This window comes from Salvelinus fontinalis, chromosome 8, assembly GCF_029448725.1.
Source record: "Salvelinus fontinalis isolate EN_2023a chromosome 8, ASM2944872v1, whole genome shotgun sequence".
NCBI lineage: Eukaryota > Metazoa > Chordata > Actinopteri > Salmoniformes > Salmonidae > Salvelinus > Salvelinus fontinalis.
Window position 1 is genome coordinate 21291392 of NC_074672.1, and position 19569 is coordinate 21310960.

At 45.2% G+C, this 19569-nt stretch overlaps 1 protein-coding gene across 5 annotated transcripts in view; it reads left to right on the plus strand.

The window, feature by feature from the left end:
• Positions 1 to 19569, plus strand: part of LOC129860858 (histone deacetylase 7-like) — a 72581-nt gene that overhangs the window by 30734 nt on the left and 22278 nt on the right. For all 5 annotated transcript variants that reach the window (XM_055931713.1, XM_055931715.1, XM_055931714.1 and 2 more), the window contains exons 3-5: positions 15267 to 15448; positions 15730 to 15823; positions 18738 to 18858. In XM_055931713.1, the coding sequence (XP_055787688.1) occupies positions 15267 to 15448; positions 15730 to 15823; positions 18738 to 18858 (397 nt within the window). The remainder of the gene's footprint in view (positions 1 to 15266; positions 15449 to 15729; positions 15824 to 18737; positions 18859 to 19569) is intronic.

The following is a 19569-nucleotide window of genomic DNA, read 5'->3' on the forward strand; positions in this document are numbered from 1 at the left end:
TGTTCCGTAGTAACATATACCATATGGAGAGACGTCACTGTGAGGCCTTGGTAATAAATCTCACATTGTGTTGTTTTATCTCGGCACCCCCTGACCCCACTAAAGGAAACCTGAGTTGTTTTGGAAACCCAGGTAAGGACAGTGGACACTTTAGCCTGGACAGAATGTATAATACATAAACCTCTGCTCCACTGTCAATCCACTGGCCCACAAAGAAAGAGGTAGTCACACACACAAATGCCAAGTTATCTTTACTCATTGTGTATTTATTCCTCGTTAATATTTGTATATTCTTATTTTTTTAAATCATAAAAAGTCTACACCTGTTTATGAAACATGTGATAAATAACGTTTGTCACACCGTCTACGAATAGCAAGATGTACTTGGCTTAGCTGAGGAGTTACAGAGATAGTCTCTGTTTTTATTCCGTATTTAAACGGGTCCCTGTATTTCCTTGGAGCAGTCAGCCACTGTGGACAGGTCTACTTCACTTCACTGTGTATGCTGAGCATGTTATACAAGCTGCCATGTGGGCACAATTTTCCATTCTGATTCTCTCTCTCTCTCTCTCTGTCTAGCAGTCTATCTACCCTCCTATACTAATTCATCAACTGTATAAGTTATTATACATGAACCTTGGACCTCTTTCAGTAACTCTAGGCTTGATGACGTGAAGCTTTATTTGGAATGCTATAAGTAGTTACTTCCACTTGAGAGGACTAGGCCCTGGGAAAGCAGGTCTGACTGACTGAGGAATTGAAGACTAGTGAAGGAGGTAAGGAAGCACATGATATTGAACAAGCACCATGGAAGGAGGAAGATCTCAGTCCACAGGCACGTCATTATGGTCGGCTTCAATTAGGCAACACACGCGCATACACACTGAGGCACACACACACACACACACACACACACACACACACACACACACACACACACACACACACACACACACACACACACACACACACACAGAGAGAGGTAGGTCTCAGGTGATTTCCATAACGATGAGGGCTGGAAGCACACCTTCCATTGGTAGTCCATAGATAGCTCTCTGGCACATCTGTCCTCCCACACAAACAAATGAGCTGGCCGGATAGGATCACATCACACTAAACCAGTCACACGCCACACACACACACAAACGTGTCCGCACACATGCCAGCCTGAGATAAACCATTCACAGAGAGGGCCACATACAATGTCTCTGTTATTCCACAGCTGGTTATTTTGGGCTTGTTTATATTGTTTTTCTATGGGAAAATGTTATTTCACAGTACATACAGTACTTATCTCTGGTGCTTTATCAATCTGGAATTGTTTCTCTTGATTCTGCCTCGAACCATATCACAAAAGTCAACTTTTCATTTTGACCCCAGATTCGAATTCCATGAAAACACAACTCATATCTTTATATTAGCAACACTCTATTCTCCAAGCTCCCTATGTGCTCACATTGTTTTGGAGGTATGTTCTACACATTTTTCTTAGTGACAGGTTGATAGATATGCTGGGCCATGATTAACATTCCTGCTGTAATTCCAGACATATTTACCCAGCAGAGGAAGTCTACATACTGCTACTCTGCTCTGCTGTTCTGCTCTCTGTCAACCTTTGTCTTATCTTACCTGTCTGTCTGTTTCTGTCTGTCTGTCCTACTGCTACAGCTCATAGAGATGGGAGGGGAGGAGAGGAGAGGTGAAGAGATAAAGGAAGAGAATGGAGGAGAGGGGAAGAGAATGGAGGAGAGGGGAAGAGAATGGAGGAGAGGGGAAGAGAATGGAGGAGAGGGGAAGAGAATGGAGGAGAGGGGAAGAGAATGGAAGAGAATGGAGGAGAGGGGAAGAGAATGGAGGAGAGGACTGACAGGACATGGAGGAGACTAGTGACTAGTCTGGAACCAACAGGACTCTGAACAGCTTCTACCCCCAAGCCATAAGACTGTTAAATAGTTAGTCCGGGTAGCTATTGGTTAACTATTTAACGATCTGCTTGACCCTTTTTGCACCTTTTTTTTTGACTCATCACGTACGCTGCTGCTACTGTTTATTATCTGTCACTTTATTCCTAGTTATATGTACATATCTACCTCCATTACCTTGTACCCTGTGTATATAGCCAAGTTAATCTTTACTCATTGTGTATTTATTATAACTTTTTACTTTTTAGATTATTTCTCTATTTTCTTTCTCTCTGCAATGTTGGGGAAGGCCCATCAGCAAGCATTTCACTATTAGTCTACTATTAGTCCTGTTGTTAACGAAGCATGTGACAAATATTATTTTATTTTACTTTATTTGACTACCTACCCTGACTGACCTATCCACCTCATTTTTGAACGTTGCTATGGGCACAGCCAAACAATGGAAGTGATGGATTCGACTTCCGCTTTACTTTCCCACTGCAGCACGCTGGTGGCAAACTTGCCAGTGTAAATTATTTGAAAGAGTACATTTACAGAGTATAAAAGTCAAGTAAACATGTATACTGTAAGTGTATAAGTCTAATTTTATATTTATTTAATTCAAGTTAGTTGGGTTGTGTCAGTGTTAAGGCCCGGGTCTTCAACCAAGCCAATAACTATAACGATGATGATAGGCTACATAACTATAAAACGTTGGTGAGCATCCACACTAGAAGAAAGTTAATAGTATATCGTTATACAGTCCTACACCTGTTAATCAACTGATCAACGCACCGTACATGCTGCTATTAGGTAACACAAGACCATTCATGAGGTCTCTAACGCACAGATAGTGGTTCAGACTGTTCAGTGCTTTCAGGGTGTGTTCATTGTCATAGTGACAACTGCAAATAATACTTTAATGTACATGTAGGCATAATGAAAATAATATAGTAACTCGTTTTTAAATGTAGCAATTCGACAACAAACACTGTTTACTCTGCGCATCTTTTAGGCCTACATAATGCCATTGCCTCATTGCTCAAGTGGTTTGCAAGTGATTTCCATTTTTTCTAATGGTTGTCAATTTCTTTGGGTCTTCTTTTTTTACAGTGCTCACCTCTGTCTGTCCTGTGCAACTATTTGCAATGCATCAGTGCAACAATGTTATCATAACGGGCCAAAAGGGATCACACCAATGCACTTTCTCTCCTTAACTTTCCCCGACATGCATTTCCAATGCTGTAGGCCTGTTTTACATTCAGCAATTAGCAAGAGCAAGCCTTCTCATTTCCCCGAATAGGCTATTAGGTCTAGAAATAAACACGATCAAAATAAATGTCCTATAGCTTTTGTAGTCTATATCTTTCCCTGGGATTTTATGAGAAGAGGAATGGCCGGCCTATTGCGGAGTGGCTTGTGCACGGGAACAGCTGGAAGAGAGAGGCTAGTGATGTGTAGCCGAAGTAAGAAGCTAAATATTAGCTAGATATTAGGCCATTCAGTAGCTAAATATTAGAGCTATAGGCAAAATATTTGCCTGTCAAGGTGCAAGAAAAATAAGTAACCAGATTATGAAATGGCAGATCTTTAATTGTCACATGTTTCGTAAAACAGGTGTAGACTAACAGTGAAATTCTTTCTTACGAGCCCTTCTCAACAATGAAGTATACAATAAATAAAAAATCATATTTAAAAAAAAATAGTAACACAAGCAATGATAGCTTGACTATATACATTGGGTACTAGTACCGAGTCGATGTGCAGGGGTATTAGGAAATTGAGGTAGATATGTACAGTGCATATAGGTATTAGGTAGGGGTAAAGTGACAACAGGATAGGCCTAGGCCAAGGTTTGTAGACAAAATTATTATTCATGTGCTACAACAACACAGTTCAATGAGGAATGTATTATTGTTATCAAGTGAATACACAATTATTGTCCATAGACAGTAAACGTCAGTGATGTGGGCTAATTGGAATAACTGCTCATAAATAAATGTTTCATGCCGAAATAACTGCATAGGCCAATAGACTAGGCCTGATCATGCAACCATTTGGTTCAGTTTGGGTCTATTCTCAACAGTTCAGAGGGTCCAGAAAGCTGCATTAGTAGGCCACTCACATGGCGTATGTCTATTTAGTCAGGATGTAGCCCCGTGTTAAAATAGGCCTAATATAGGAACATATGGGCTTCTCCTTTCCAACTCCCCCTGCCTGTTAATGCTGTAGCCTATTTTACATTCAGCAAACAAGCATTCATCTCTCGTCCAATAGGCTGTTAGTAGGCTAAAGAAAATACGTCAAAATAAGTGTCAAACAAGCTTTTGTTGTCTGGCTTTTCATGCCCCTCGACAAGATTTAAAAGGAATCGCTGTGGCAGCGGAGAGGACAGGTGCGTAAATGCACAACAGAACAATTAAGACACACAGGCTCGAAATGTAGCCTATAGCCTAAGTTCGAAGCGTATGCATGTTAGCCCATAATTCATAAGCTCAATGTTAGGCTTAATATTGCAGTGAAAATATCTAGTCAATTTATCCCGCGAGAGAAAAAAAGGTTTAGGCTGTCAGATCATAGTTCGCCTACACTATGTGTGCTCCTGAAGCTGCGCTCCTTTCTAGTCCCAGTCCCGGCGGGTACGCAGCACGAAAAGCTACCCTATTGTTTTAGTTTTTTAGGGACAAGAAATGTATCCTACCTAGACTACAATAACAACACAATGTAATGAAGAATGTTATTATTGTTTTTAAGTGAGTACAAAACACTAGTCTAGCCTGTAAACTGCAGTGAATAGCCTATGACATTTGAATAACCGTTCTGGCATTTTGAATGCATATTCATTTCAAAATAACTGCATCTAGCCTTCCTGATTGGGCAACCATTTGAATCAATTATGGTTTTTTTCTCGGATGTTTAGCCTACAAGGTCCATGCAGATTAGCAGGACAGTAATATGGTGTATTTTGTCATGGTGTATCAGTTAACAGAAACATGCTAATGCAGGGATTTCTGGTGACGCGCATATGAAGTATGATAATGCGCAAGCATGGAGGAAGTTGTATCCATAGTTTCCACGTTTGGCTTCCGTGTTTTAAAAGCGTTCGAAAATGAGGTGGATAGGCCTGACTAATGAGGCCTGATATAGGCTTCTGTTATCAACAACTGCATTTCATCACAATTATAAAGAATGCCGCTATTTTGTATGAATATTTCGTATGCGTTAAGTCCTCAAGCATTACTGCAGAGCTATGTTACCTGATGTACCAACATGTGATCTGGTATCCTAGAAATTGAATAGAGGTGACCTTTGTATATGGCAGGAACAACTCCGTTATGTATCCACATGTTGGAAACGGGCAGCTCCTAGAAGTACATAGAGCACAGCTAACTGCAGGCAATCCTATACTGCAGACAGGAATGGCAAGCCATGCTGCGCAGCAGGGTTGACCTCGCGCACTAAACACACACGCTCAGCGACAGGAGGGCCTGCAGGAAGAGGGAAGGAGGTGTTGAGTTGCACTTGTACTGAGAGATGGTGAAAGACTCCTCCTCAGGAGTGGAACACACACACATATAGAGGTTGGGATCATAATAACACTGTGGCATGTCGCCTTTTGGGAGGGAGGGAGTTTGAGATGCCTCAGTGGAGGCTCAGAGAGGGGGGGGGGGGGGGGGGGGGGGGGAGGGGGGGGGGGGGGGTCTCCCCGGTGACTTTCTCAGGGGTGTCAGGTTGTCATAACAATCCCCCTGCTCTGACCTCTTTCCCCTTTCCTCCTCTCATTTCTTCTCTGTTTAATTATGTCTCAGGAAGTTCAAAGGGAATACTTTAAGCTCCTGGCAGTCTTGCAGAGACTGGTTGTGTCTGAAATCTTTCTTGTCTACTACTTACTGAAACTGCATACATACTTTGTACTAATCGTACTACATACTATTTAAAACTTACTGTTTAGTAAACCCGAATGCAGTAAGCACCAAATATCAACATACTAGGCTACTGAGAATGCATCATCTAATGCGTAATTGCGTTTATTCCCGCCATTGGTTAATTTTTCTACAGCCCGTCACCATATCTGATTATCAGCTGTTGTCAAACACGTGAGTCTGAAAAACAATTATCTTCCTCAGTTGGGTGCAGCGAATTCTACTAGATGAAAAGTCGAAATGAGTAGGCATTTAAAGCATACTCAAGTTTTGACATTTTCATGTAGTATAAAACTTTCTTTTCGCATACCCAAAATGCCTTCTATTTATAATGCAAGTATTCAGACACGGTCACAGAATGTAAAGGAACTGAACCTGCATGACTAGAAAATTGCTCATAATGTAGGTGAACCTTTCCACTAAGTAACTTGACTTGTGTTTTAAGCTTGGCCAAGTGTGGGGCTTTTGTAGTGCCTTCATGGAATAAATTCTTTATTAATTTTTTTTATATTTTTGGAAAAGAGACGGTTGGAGAATTGATGCAGACTGAATGTAGACCAGAGGATACAGTGGTGATAGATAGTGTGTTGTAGATAGGGTTGCACATTTTGGGGAATATTCAGAGGTGGGAACTTTTCGTGGGAATATATGGGAATTAACGGAAATATATGCAAATTAATATTAATACCATTTAAATGTAGATATGTTTTGCATTGGATATATTTACCATATCATATGGAGACTGAAATATAAACATTTTTACCTTATCATAAGTAGACATAATTGCAAATGATTAAATCCTTCCAATGGAAATTTAAAAAACTATTTAGTTACAAATTTAACTTTAATTCAATTAGTTGACTCTTCACACGGCATGATTTTACTGAACAACAAAAGAAAGGGAATATTGAATGATCCCCAATGATCCATCGCATCTCCCAAAAATGTTTTCAACATACATCTGTAAAATGATAGTCTATAAACTAAAGCTTTGGTTGTCTTCCTCTCAGGCTTCCATGTCTTCTTTCGGTACCTTCTCAATGTCCACCTCTTGAACATCAGACTCTGAAGCCTCATCTTCACTGTCACTTTCCAACCTTGTTGAGGATGGCTCGTTGTCAGGCTCAAAAAGACTCAAATTTGCCCGGATGGCCACCAATTTTTCAACCCTTGTATTGGTCAGCCTGTTGTGTGCTTTGGTGTGTGTGTGTGTTCCCAAACAAAGACCAGGTGCGCTCTGATGCAGCTGATGTTGGTGGTATTTGGAGGATGATGGAGGCAACAGGGGAAAGAGCCTCACTGCCAAGAACCTTGCCCTCATCCAGGCCAAGGTGGCGAGACACAGTAGTGATGACCCCAAAGGCCCTGTTGATCTCTGCACCAGACAGGATGCTCTTGCCAGCATTCTTGGGGTCCAACATGTACACTGCGGTGTGTATGGGCTTCAAGCAGAAGTCTTCACGCTTTTTGATGTATTTCAGAACTGCAGTTTTCTCTGCTTGGAGCAACAGTGAAGTGGGCAGGGCAGTACGGATTTCTTCTCTTACATCTGCAAGCAGAGTCTGAACATCAGACAGGACGGCATTGTCTCCCTCAATCTGTGCAATTGCTACTGCTATAGGTTTCAGCAGTTTCAGGCTGCTTACCACTGTCTCCCAAAATACATCATCCAGGAGGATCCTCTTGATGGGACTGTCCATATCAGCAGACTGATATGGCCATTTCTAGGAGAGACTCCTTCCCCTCCAGGAGACTGTCAAACATGATGACAACACCACCTCAACGTGTGTTGCTGGGCAGCTTCAATGTGGTGCTCTTATTCTTCTCACTTTGCTTGGTGAGGTAGATTGCTGCTATAACTTGATGACCCTTCACATACCTAACCCTTTCCTTGGCTCTCTTGTAGAGTGTATCCATTGTTTTCAGTGCCATGATGTCCTTGAGGAGCAGTTTCAATGCATGAGCAGCACAGCCAATGGGTGTGACGTGAGGGTAGAACTCCTCCACTTTAGACCAAGCAGCCTTCATGTTCACAGCATTTTCTGTCACCAGTGCAAATAGCTTCTGTGGTCTAAGGTCATTGATGACTGCCTTCAGCTCATCTGCAATGTAGAGACTGGTGTGTCTTTGTCACTTGTGTCTGTGCTCTTGTAGAATACTGGATGAGGGGTGGAGATGATGTAGTTAATTACTCCTTGCCCACAAACATTCGACCACCAATCAGAGACGATTGCAATACAGTCTGCTTTCTCTATGATTTGCTTGACCTTCACTTGAACTATTGAACTCTGCATCCAGCAAATGAGTAGATAAAGCATGTCTGGTTGGAGGGGTGTATGCTGGGCGAAGAACATTCAGAAATCTCTTCCAATACACATTGCATGTGAGCATCAGAGGTGAACCAGTTGCATACACAGCTCGAGCAAGACATTCATCAGCATTTCTCTGACTACGTTCCTCCATTGAGTCAAAAAAACCATCTGATTTCAGGAGGACCATGAGCTGTCGCTATCTTTAAGGTGTCTGATTCCTCATTTTCACCTCGAATAGAAGTAGAGGGACTTTTGTCAGAGGTTGCTTGTTGTGAGCACTGAGGGAACTTTATGCACTTGGCCAGATGATTCTGCATCTTTGTTGCATTCTTCACATGTGATTTGGCACTGTATTTGCAAATGTACACAGCTTTTCCTTCTACATTAGCTGCAGTGAAATGTCTCCACACATCAGATAGTGCCCATGGCATTTTCCTGTAAAGATTAGAGAAAAAAAAGACTTAAAATACAAATAAATACAGATAAAGAGTTACGCAGTTAGATTAAACAACTCCTTTTTAAGACAAATGTTTTAAAATGAAACATGTATGGAAACAGGTGAATTAACACTCCTCAGTTAGCAGGCTCAAGCAAGCTAAAACCCACATGGTAGCAAAAACTAACTAGCAGAAAGTGTTAACAAGTTATAAATGATTTAAACACACTTTGCTGTAGGCTACTTTTTACTAATTAACAAAAAATCATGCATGTCATATAAAATATATTCACCCCACCCAGTATTGTAATCAAAACTAATCAGAAAGCATGTAGTCCTTGGCTCAGACAGTGTAGTGGTGTGGGCTCAATAGTGTGCAAGATCTTGAGAATCAGCTGTACATGTGATGGAGGAATGCACTGTGCATGGGATAGTTTATCCAAAATATGCTACAAGACCTAGAATTGCCATATGTATATCCCACAAAAAAAGGTTAATTGTTGTAAGCTAACTTTTTTAGATGAATTTAAGCAAAATTCCCCAAATTCCTGGGACATTAACCGGAAACTTTCCGACCCTTTGCAACCCTAGTTGCAGACAGTTGTTGTATTCCTGGGTGTCACCACTGGCACCATTCTGTGGACTGTCATCAATCTTTTAGTGTATGCAGAGTGACAAGGCTTATCTACAAGCCCTAAAGGACTGTTTGCACACTCAGACACACACACACACACACACACACACATACACACCTGTGCATTAACAAATACATTTATATTTTCAGAATGGTTCCTTTTTTAAAGACTTTATACACATTATGCGCATACATATTCAATAGATTTTCACTGGAGGATGTTGTTTGTGCTACATATCCTCTGGGCTGATGGACAGGACCTTTGATGAGGAGGAAAAACAAAAGTCACCATAGAAATTAGCAGCAGAGCCTGAAAAAAAACATTCCTCCCACCCCAAAATAGATGTAGACATGCCAATTAGAGCCTCCAGTCCAGTCAGCATAAACAAAAGGAGGTAGGGGAGGGAGGGAGGGAGTGAGGGAGGGGGAGGCGTCTGACCCAATTGGAGCAGATGTCACTTGGTCAATACTTCCTGTTTTGTTGGCCTTTTTATTTTGAGACGCCTAATTTAGAGGCCCAGCCGGTCTGCCCCTCTCTCTCTGTGGAGCTGGGCCTGAGATTTACTCTGACACTTTGGCTCCCATTGTTCCAGTTTCCTTTCTCTCCTAGCAGACCTGACCACAGAGGACGTCACTCAGCTCCAACTCAGCCTCCATCAACACAGACTATAGTGTTGATAGTGTCACCACTGTCTGTTCCCCACGCTTTTCCCCTTTATCTAACCTTATTCAGAGGATACAAATGTCAGCAGTTGACATGTTTTCTTTGGTGGTGGGGTGTGTGTACTTACTCCAACTTCATACTACAGTTATGGTACTGTACACATAAGTTATCCGTGCAGAATGTTCATGTCAACTGATGAGTGGAGTGGTAGAGGTTATAAGAGGTAGTGTGTCTAGTTACAGAAAGGCTTGGTTTCATACTTACTCAATCAGTCATTCTGTGTTCTGCCTAATCTGGAGGAGGGACCAGAGGGAGAGAGGTTCCCGTACACACTGGCCATACTGGTATAACCGGTCCAGAGCGGAGAACAATATTCTGGGGAAGGCGAGAGGAGGAGGAGGAGGAGAGACTCATTGTCTTCTGTCTGTTCATTGTTCAGTTGGACTCATTATCCCTCAGGCCAGCATGGAACCAGGCTTCAATAACCACATCTCATCATCATCACATCACAGCCAATCAGAGCACAGAGACCATGACTTCATCATCACATCACAGCCTATCAGAGCACAGAGACCATGATTTCATCATCACATCACAGCCTATCATAGCACAGACCATGACTTCTTCACATCACAGCCTATCAGAGCACAGAGAACATGATTTCATCATCACATCACAGCCTATCAGAGCACAGAGACCACGACTTCACAGCCTATCAGATCACAGAGAGCATGACTTAGGCTGTAATGTGATGATATAGTGCACTACTTTTGAGCCAGGGATTAGGGTGCCATTCAGGACACTGCCTCTGTCTGTTGTACTGTAATGGTTATTGTATTGTTCTTCCACTGAGTGTTCCTCAGACAGACAAAAAAACAGACCATCAGGCAGACAGTGCATTTCTATGTGCAGTCCTGCTCACATTTGCTTGACATTTTTATGAGTTTGTCCATCAGCCAGTTTCATATTTCAGACATTCTCAGATGCATAGTTTACCTTTGAGAGGGTCAGACAAACAGGGTATCTTCCTCACAACACAGACAGGCAAACACACACACACACGCACGCACACACACAGGCAAACACACACACACACAGGCAAACACTCTCACTCACATACTCATCCCATTTCCCAGTGGGTTCCATTACTGTGGAAACTAAAGGTGAGGGAGAGTCTGGTGAAAAACATAAGGCTTGTATAGGTAAATGTTGTCTCTAAATATAGCTGGCGGTGGGAGAGGGATGCAAACAGAAAAGGCGCTTGTGTTTTCTGCTGATGAGTGGCCCCCTTTGTTTCCTTTTATGAGTCGCTGATGTTACGTTCCTGGAATAATCCACTTGTTCCTCCTTATTTGTCAGACTCTAGTCAGTGTCTCCTAAATAGTACACTAGTCCCTATATTATGCACAAAAGTAGTGCACTATATAGGGAGTAGGGTGTCATTTGGGATGCACACAGAGAGCCTGTTGACTCCTCGTCAAGAAGGATTTTAATAATTCCAAACATTGATGGCATTCATGCAGCCTCTGTCAAGGTTTTCGCCTTTCTCTTCTCCAGCCTCCTAATATGGAGGCCTTAAGCAGAGGGCTGTGTCAGTACATGTTATGGCCCGGTTGTTACAGCTGCATTTATACACAAACACCAACTGGACTTTAAAAGACAAAAATGTCCGTCAAAGGCTTCACCGCCATCGCGTCTGCAATGCATGCATTCATTTTTACACAGAAAAACACACTGCAGCCTACACACACACACACACACACACACACACACACACACACACACACACACACACACACACACACATATTCAGCAGCCCGTTTTTAGTCCTACAATAGGATTGTGAAAAGCTCATCTTTCATTCCTAGATAAACACACTTTTGTTGGTTCTCTCTCATTAGCAGTAGGGAGTGATTGATTTAGTTAAACAGTAATAATGCTAGTCGGGTGAACAATGAAGTGTTTGTGTAATGAAACAGTATATGTTGACACTGTCCCCAGCTGGCTGTGCACTGTGAGGGCCTGCAAACAGCCCTTGGATTTCCATGGGCGTCCAAACTAAAGCATGAATCACATCATCTGTTGTTCCCATTCGGGATGTGAGAGTACACAGCTGGCTATATCAGTGTGTATGAAGGAGGCTTTTCTCCTCACACACAGGCACTACACACTACACACCACAGCAGTGTTGTAGGCTATAGAATATATCTATCTTACCCTCAGTCACTCCACATGCTCCTCAACCCAGCTGTGAGATACAGTTCTACTGCCTGCAGGTCCTGACACAAGACAGAAACATTCTCGCTGGTGCTGCTTGGAATTTGGAAGCAGGCCAAGTCAAACTTCATGAAATGTACAGTACATCATTTCACTTTACAAAGCCTCAGACAATTGAGACTTTGTGTGTGTAGTTAAAAACTCAACCAAAGACTTGGCAATTATGTCAATAATTGTTTTGAGTCTGTGTCCGTATCCGTGTGTGAGAGTGTGAATGCATGTGTGTGTTTCAGTACTGTGCAGTAAAACCCACAGCTCTTTCCCAACCCCGTCCTGGATCCTGTTGTAGAGCGCGGCAAGGCAATCTTTCCCACTGACTCACCCATGCAATGCAAATGTCCTGGATTATCATGCAAATCAGACATTTATGTCAGTGAATAATCTATAGTGAGGGAGACAGTGGAGGGGAGAGGGAAAGGCTGTGAAAGTGGAGGGGAGAGGGAAAGGCTGTGAGACAGTGGGGTGGAGAGGGAAAGGCTGTGAGAGTGGAGGGGAGAGGGAAAGGCTGTGAGACAGTGGAGGGGAGAGGGAAAGGCTGTGAGAGTGGAGGGGAGAGGGAAAGCCTGTGAGAGTGGAGGGGAGAGGGAAAGGCTGTGAGAGTGGAGGGGAGAGGGAAAGGCTGTGAGACAGTTTTGGGGAGAGGGAAAGGCTGTGAGACAGTTTTGGGGAGAGGGAAAGGCTGTGAGACAGTTTTGGGGAAAGGGAAAGGATGTGAGACAGTGGAGGGGAGAGGGAAAGGCTGTGAGACAGTGGAGGGGAGAGGGAAAGACTGTGAGACAGTGGAGGGGAGAGGGAAAGGCTGTGAGAGTGGAGGGGAGAGGGAAAGGCTGTGAGACAGTGGAGGGGAGAGGGAAAGGCTGTGAGAGTGGAGGGGAGAGGGAAAGGCTGTGAGAGTGGAGGGGAGAGGGAAAGGCTGTGAGAGTGGAGGGGAGAGGGAAAGGCTGTGAGACAGTGGAGGGGAGAGGGAAAGGCTGTGAGACAGTGGAGGGGAGAGGGAAAGGCTGTGAGACAGTGGAGGGGAGAGGGAAAGGCTGTGAGACAGTGGAGGGGAGAGGGAAAGGCTGTGAGAGTGGAGGGGAGAGGGAAAGGCTGTGAGACAGTGGAGGGGAGAGGGAAAGGCTGTGAGAGTGGAGGGGAGAGGGAAAGGCTGTGAGACAGTGGAGGGGAGAGGGAAAGGCTGTGAGAGTGGAGGGGAGAGGGAAAGGATGTGAGACAGTGGAGGGGAGAGGGAAAGGCTGTGAGACAGTGGAGGGGAGAGGGAAAGGCTGTGAGACAGTGGAGGGGAGAGGGAAAGGCTGTGAGACAGTGGAGGGGAGAGGGAAAGGCTGTGAGACAGTGGAGGGGAGAGGGAAAGGCTGTGAGACAGTGGAGGGGAGAGGGAAAGGCTGTGAGACTGTGGAGGGGAGAGGGAAAGGCTGTGAGACAGTGGAGGGGAGAGGGAAAGGCTGTGAGAGTGGAGGGGAGAGGGAAAGGCTGTGAGAGTGGAGGGGAGAGGGAAAGGCTGTGAGAGTGGAGGGGAGAGGGAAAGGCTGTGAGACAGTGGAGGGGAGAGGGAAAGGCTGTGAGACAGTGGAGGGGAGAGGGAAAGGCTGTGAGACAGTGGAGGGGAGAGGGAAAGGCTGTGAGACAGTGGAGGGGAGAGGGAAAGGCTGTGAGACAGGGGAGAGGGAAAGGCTGTGAGACAGGGGAGAGGGAAAGGCTGTGAGACAGGGGAGAGGGAAAGGCTGTGAGACAGTGGAGGGGAGAGGGAAAGGCTGTGAGAGTGGAGGGGAGAGGGAAAGGCTGTGAGACAGTGGAGGGGAGAGGGAAAGGCTGTGAGACAGTGGAGGGGAGAGGGAAAGGCTGTGAGACAGTGGAGGGGAGAGGGAAAGGCTGTGAGACAGTGGAGGGGAGAGGGAAAGGCTGTGAGACAGTGGAGGGGAGAGGGAAAGGCTGTGAGACAGTGGAGGGGAGAGGGAAAGGCTGTGAGACAGTGGAGGGGAGAGGGAAAGGCTGTGAGAGTGGAGGGGAGAGGGAAAGGCTGTGAGACAGTGGAGGGGAGAGGGAAAGGCTGTGAGACAGTGGAGGGGAGAGGGAAAGGCTGTGAGACAGTGGAGGGGAGAGGGAAAGGCTGTGAGACAGTGGAGGGGAGAGGGAAAGGCTGTGAGACAGTGGAGGGGAGAGGGAAAGGCTGTGAGACAGTGGAGGGGAGAGGGAAAGGCTGTGAGACAGTGGAGGGGAGAGGGAAAGGCTGTGAGACAGTGGAGGGGAGAGGGAAAGGCTGTGAGACAGTGGAGGGGAGAGGGAAAGGCTGTGAGACAGTGGAGGGGAGAGGGAAAGGCTGTGAGACAGTGGAGGGGAGAGGGAAAGGCTGTGAGACAGTGGAGGGGAGAGGGAAAGGCTGTGAGACAGTGGAGGGGAGAGGGAAAGGCTGTGAGACAGTGGAGGGGAGAGGGAAAGGCTGTGAGACAGTGGAGGGGAGAGGGAAAGGCTGTGAGACAGTGGAGGGGAGAGGGAAAGGCTGTGAGACAGTGGAGGGGAGAGGGAAAGGCTGTGAGACAGTGGAGGGGAGAGGAAAAGGCTGTGAGACAGTGGAGGGGAGAGGAAAAGGCTGTGAGACAGTGGAGGGGAGAGGAAAAGGCTGTGAGACAGTGGAGGGGAGAGGAAAAGGCTGTGAGACAGTGGAGGGGAGAGGAAAAGGCTGTGAGACAGTGGAGGGGAGAGGAAAAGGCTGTGAGACAGGGGAGAGGGAAAGGCTGTGAGAGTGGAGGGGAGAGGGAAAGGCTGTGAGACAGTGGAGGGGAGAGGGAAAGGCTGTGAGACAGTGTTGTATATGTACAGCAGACATTCTTTTTGTATGTGTCGTGTCCAGTGTGGGATCGCCGCTCACATTCATCTAGCCCACATCTATACACTGAGTGGGCTGTGCCTCTGGTCTATTTATCTCCCTCTCTGTCACATCTCTCTTTCTCTCTCTCTTCTCTTTACTCAACAGTACCTCTCTCTCCTATACGGTTAGTTTCTGGGAGTTAAGTGTTACTGACGTACAGTAATTAAACACTTGATCTGAAGTCAAGAGGTTGGAAGTAAGAAATGGATTTTCTGAGAAACTCAACCCTCTCCCCTCCCTCCACTAGAGCCCTCAGTGTCGGCACCCCTGGGGTCAGTCCCAATGGACCTGCGTGTGACGGAGCGTGTGATGCGGCCGGGTTCGGACACGGCCCTGCTGACGCCCCTGCACCCTCCTCTGCTCCACAGCCCCTTCTCCCACCAGCCCTGCACTACCTTCTCACAGCACCAGCTGCACCAACACATACGGGTACGTACTACATCGTTAGGCCTGCTCTCAGCACACATTGTTGCCAAACACCGACACACACACTGATGTGAAAGGAACCCATAAATTGCATTACATGTCTGTAATGTTTAATGTGTAATGTTTCTTATACATTTTAGCTCGTATTAATAATGACTTTCATGCCCCATTTACACTCATTAGCCCAAGTCTTTCTGTCACCCATATGTCACACATTCCCAGATCAGAGCGGCACTTTTCCCTGTTTCCACTCATACTTTAATGAGTGTCTCGTCGGGTTTCAGTTTAACATGGAACAACGGAGACGTGAGCAGGAGCAGGAGCAGGAGAAACAACAAGAGCTGCAGCAGCTGTGGCACAAGGACAAGAGCCAACAGAGTGAGTTTTACTGTGTGTGTGCTTGCGTAGGTATGCCTGTATGCTTGTACACTGTAGAAGGAGAGAGGGTTAAGTTGAGCCAGTGGGTCAAGTTGAGCCAATGGTTAGTTGAGCCACCCCTTATTTCTAGGAAACCATACACACAATGAATCATGTGACCAAATAGTTTGGAATAGGTCATGGTTTCATGGAGTCTGTGAAGCATGGAAAAAGTGGTAAGCAAGTTAGGTACATTTACTTATATTTTTACCAAGTCAAATAAATGTATTGTGTTAAAGGTTTCATGATGCTTGTATCTAAACCAAAGTAGATCGTTTTAAGATTGTTCTGTACATCAGTTGGGGTCTCTATCAGCTTCAATAGGAGGTCCTAAACCTAGCATGATAGTTCATCCTTGTAGCTGTGTGGGCTAATAGAGTCAAACTGTTTGCCTCAGGGTAAGTTGAGCCAATGGCCAGCATATCCCATACAAATGATGATGACATTTTCTCAGTTTTATTCATAATATGCATTGTATTTTTGCATATGAACTCAAGATCAACGTCAAACAAGCAGAGGTCTAGCCCCCCTTGAAGTTCTTGAGGGAGCAGCCAAGTTAGTGAAAGAAGGGAAGAAGTTCATTTGGGATGAAAAATAGACTGAATGACACTGAAGAAGTCCAACAACGAAACGAACGTGTACCTGTGCAGGAGAGAGGCTATGATAGAGTAGCAGAGGCACACAAGGTCTTATCTGATGACTTGGAGACTGAGCTTGCTAAACATATCAAGAATATTGTAGACCAGTTTCATAAGCTTTAGTAGCCTCAAGTGCAGAGAAGTTGCCTACGAATTGGCACAGCGAAACAACATCGATGTCCCAGACAACTGGTCAAGTCATGGAAGGGTAATATTGAGCAGAGAGATCTATATCTGAATGTACATTTAAGATATAAAATATACCACTCCCATTCCATGAATTAAACTTTGACATACAGGTAACTGCCAAAATAAAGGAAACACCAACATAGAGAGTCTTAATAGGGTGTTGGTCACCACGAGCCAGAACAGCTTCAATGCGCCTCGGCATAGATTCTACAAGTGTCTGGAACTATTGGAGGGATGAAATACCATTCTTCCACAAAACAAATCCAGAATTTGGTGTTTTGTTGATGGTGGTGGAAAACGCTGTCTCAGGCACCACTCCAGAATCGCCCATAAGTGTTCAATTGGGTTGAGATCTGGTGACTGAGACGGCCATAGCATATGGTTAACATCGTTTTCATGCCCATCAAACCATTCAGTGACCACTCGTGCCCTGTGGATGTCATCCTATGGGGACATAGACATGGTAGCCAAAATAATGGCCTGCCCAGTGTTTTCATACATGACCCTAAGCATGATGGGATGTTCTTTGTTATAATGAATACTATATTTCCCGTTGATGTAGTGCTGATTTTCAAAAAATTGCTCAACATACCCCACTCTCCCCTATCGTTATCCTCATTGGTTGGTGTTCTGCACAATGTTGTGTAAAGTGAAACAGATCCATCAATGTCAAGACAAACATTCTACACACACACACACACACACCCACATACACAAATGTACATACACTCTACAAATGTAAATATTCTCACCAAACAGCCAAAGAATGCCTTGGGCAAAAACCGACAGGGACACCGATTTGAGAGGCATTTCTTTTTGTCTATTCCCAACAGACTGAGTCATCATAAATAGCACCTAGACACAAATAACACCAAATATCTTGTCTCTTACAACAAGCAGAGGAAAACAGTAATTTAGTGCTCTGTCTTTGCATGTCCATAAATACTGACTGGAGTATTCCTCCAGTCAGACAGTATCTGGTAGGGCCCTGGAGAGAAGGGGAGAGGACAAGAGAAGAGAGGAGAAGAGAGGAGAAGAGAGGAGAAGAGAGGAGAAGAGAGGAGAAGAGAGGAGAAGAGAGGAGAAGAGAAGAGAAGAGAAGAGAAGAGAGGAAGGATGAGCTGTAGAGTGCTGTTGTTTTGGCCCCTGCCGTGTGGGTCCCAAACCCGGTTCTCTGTGAGTGGCTGTCAATGGACCATTGTGGCTCTGCTCAGAGCAGCTCATCTCTGTGTGTTGTGGGCTGAGGCATGCTGGGAGGGCTGTGGTAGTAGACATCCCGTGTTGCTTCCTCCTCACACAGAGCCCACTGTTCCTGTTGCCTTTCACACACACACACACACACACACACACACACACACACACACACACACACACACACACACACACACACACACACACACACACACACACACACACACACACACACACACACACACACACACACACACACACACACACACACACACACACACACACACACACACACCACCAGATTATATATAGATCCTCATCCTACTACCATCCAAGACAATACGGGGTTTCACTGTCAGTCATGAACACTGGATACTACTGAATACTATCATGCTTACTGTAGGAGGGAGTTTCTGGGCCGATATTGACTTTTAGAGCAGAACAGACAGAGCTGAGCCGCTCATTTTGGAGAGAGAGAAAGAAGCTCCTCTAAAACAGTGGTTAAAAAATAGCCGAGCTGTGCAAACAGCACCGGTGTCAATATTGACCGTATCAATAGTGACACCTCCTGCCACCTCCCCCTGTCCCCCACGCCCTCCCTAGTCCCCTCCACACACACACTGGGACGGCATGGTCACAGCTTCCTAGCATGGGAGCACAGAGGGAGACTGAAATAGAAAGGGATTTTCCCAAATGTTGCCATCTCATCTTGGTTCTCTGGCTACAATGTCATGCTCTGGGCATAAAAGGAGTCGTTCTTTCACTTTAGTTACAACGATGCAGTTGATAGGTGGAACACTCTACTAAGCAGTTGTAGGGATTGGTCTGATGGTCTCTATATCTGTGTTGATTGACAGGTGCTGTGGCCAGTTCCCTGGTGAAGCAGAAGCTCCAGGAGGTGATTCTGAAGAAGCAGAAACAACAAGCCCTGGGAAGAACCAGCTCCAACCCTCTCAGTGGTCCCCCTGTGGGCTACAGGTCAGAACTCTTTACACCTTCAGTAGCATGTGGGCTTCAGGTCAGAACTCTTTACACCTTCAGTAGCATGTGGGCTACAGGTGAGAACTCTTTACACCTTCAGTAGCATGTGGGCTTCAGGTGAGAAGTCTTTACACCTTCAGTAGCATGTGGGCTACAGGTGAGAACTCTTTACACCTTCAGTAGCATGTGGGCTACAGGTGAGAACTCTTTACACCTTCAGTAGCATGTGGGCTTCAGGTGAGAAGTCTTTACACCTTCAGTAGCATGTGGGCTACAGGTGAGAACTCTTTACACCTTCAGTAGCATGTGGGCTTCAGGTGAGAAGTCTTTACACCTTCAGTAGCATGTGGGCTACAGGTGAGAACTCTTTACACCTTCAGTAGCATGTGGGCTACAGGTCAGAACTCTTTACACCTTCAGTAGCATGTGGGCTACAGGTGAGAACTCTTTACACCTTCAGTAGCATGTGGGCTACAGGTGAGAACTCTTTACACCTTCAGTAGCATGTGGGCTTCAGGTGAGAAGTCTTTACACCTTCAGTAGCATGTGGGCTACAGGTGAGAACTCTTTACACCGTCAGTAGCATGTGGGCTACAGGTGAGAACTCTTTACACCTTCAGTAGCATGTGGGCTACAGGTGAGAACTCTTTACACCTTCAGTAGCATGTGGGCTTCAGGTGAGAAGTCTTTACACCTTCAGTAGCATGT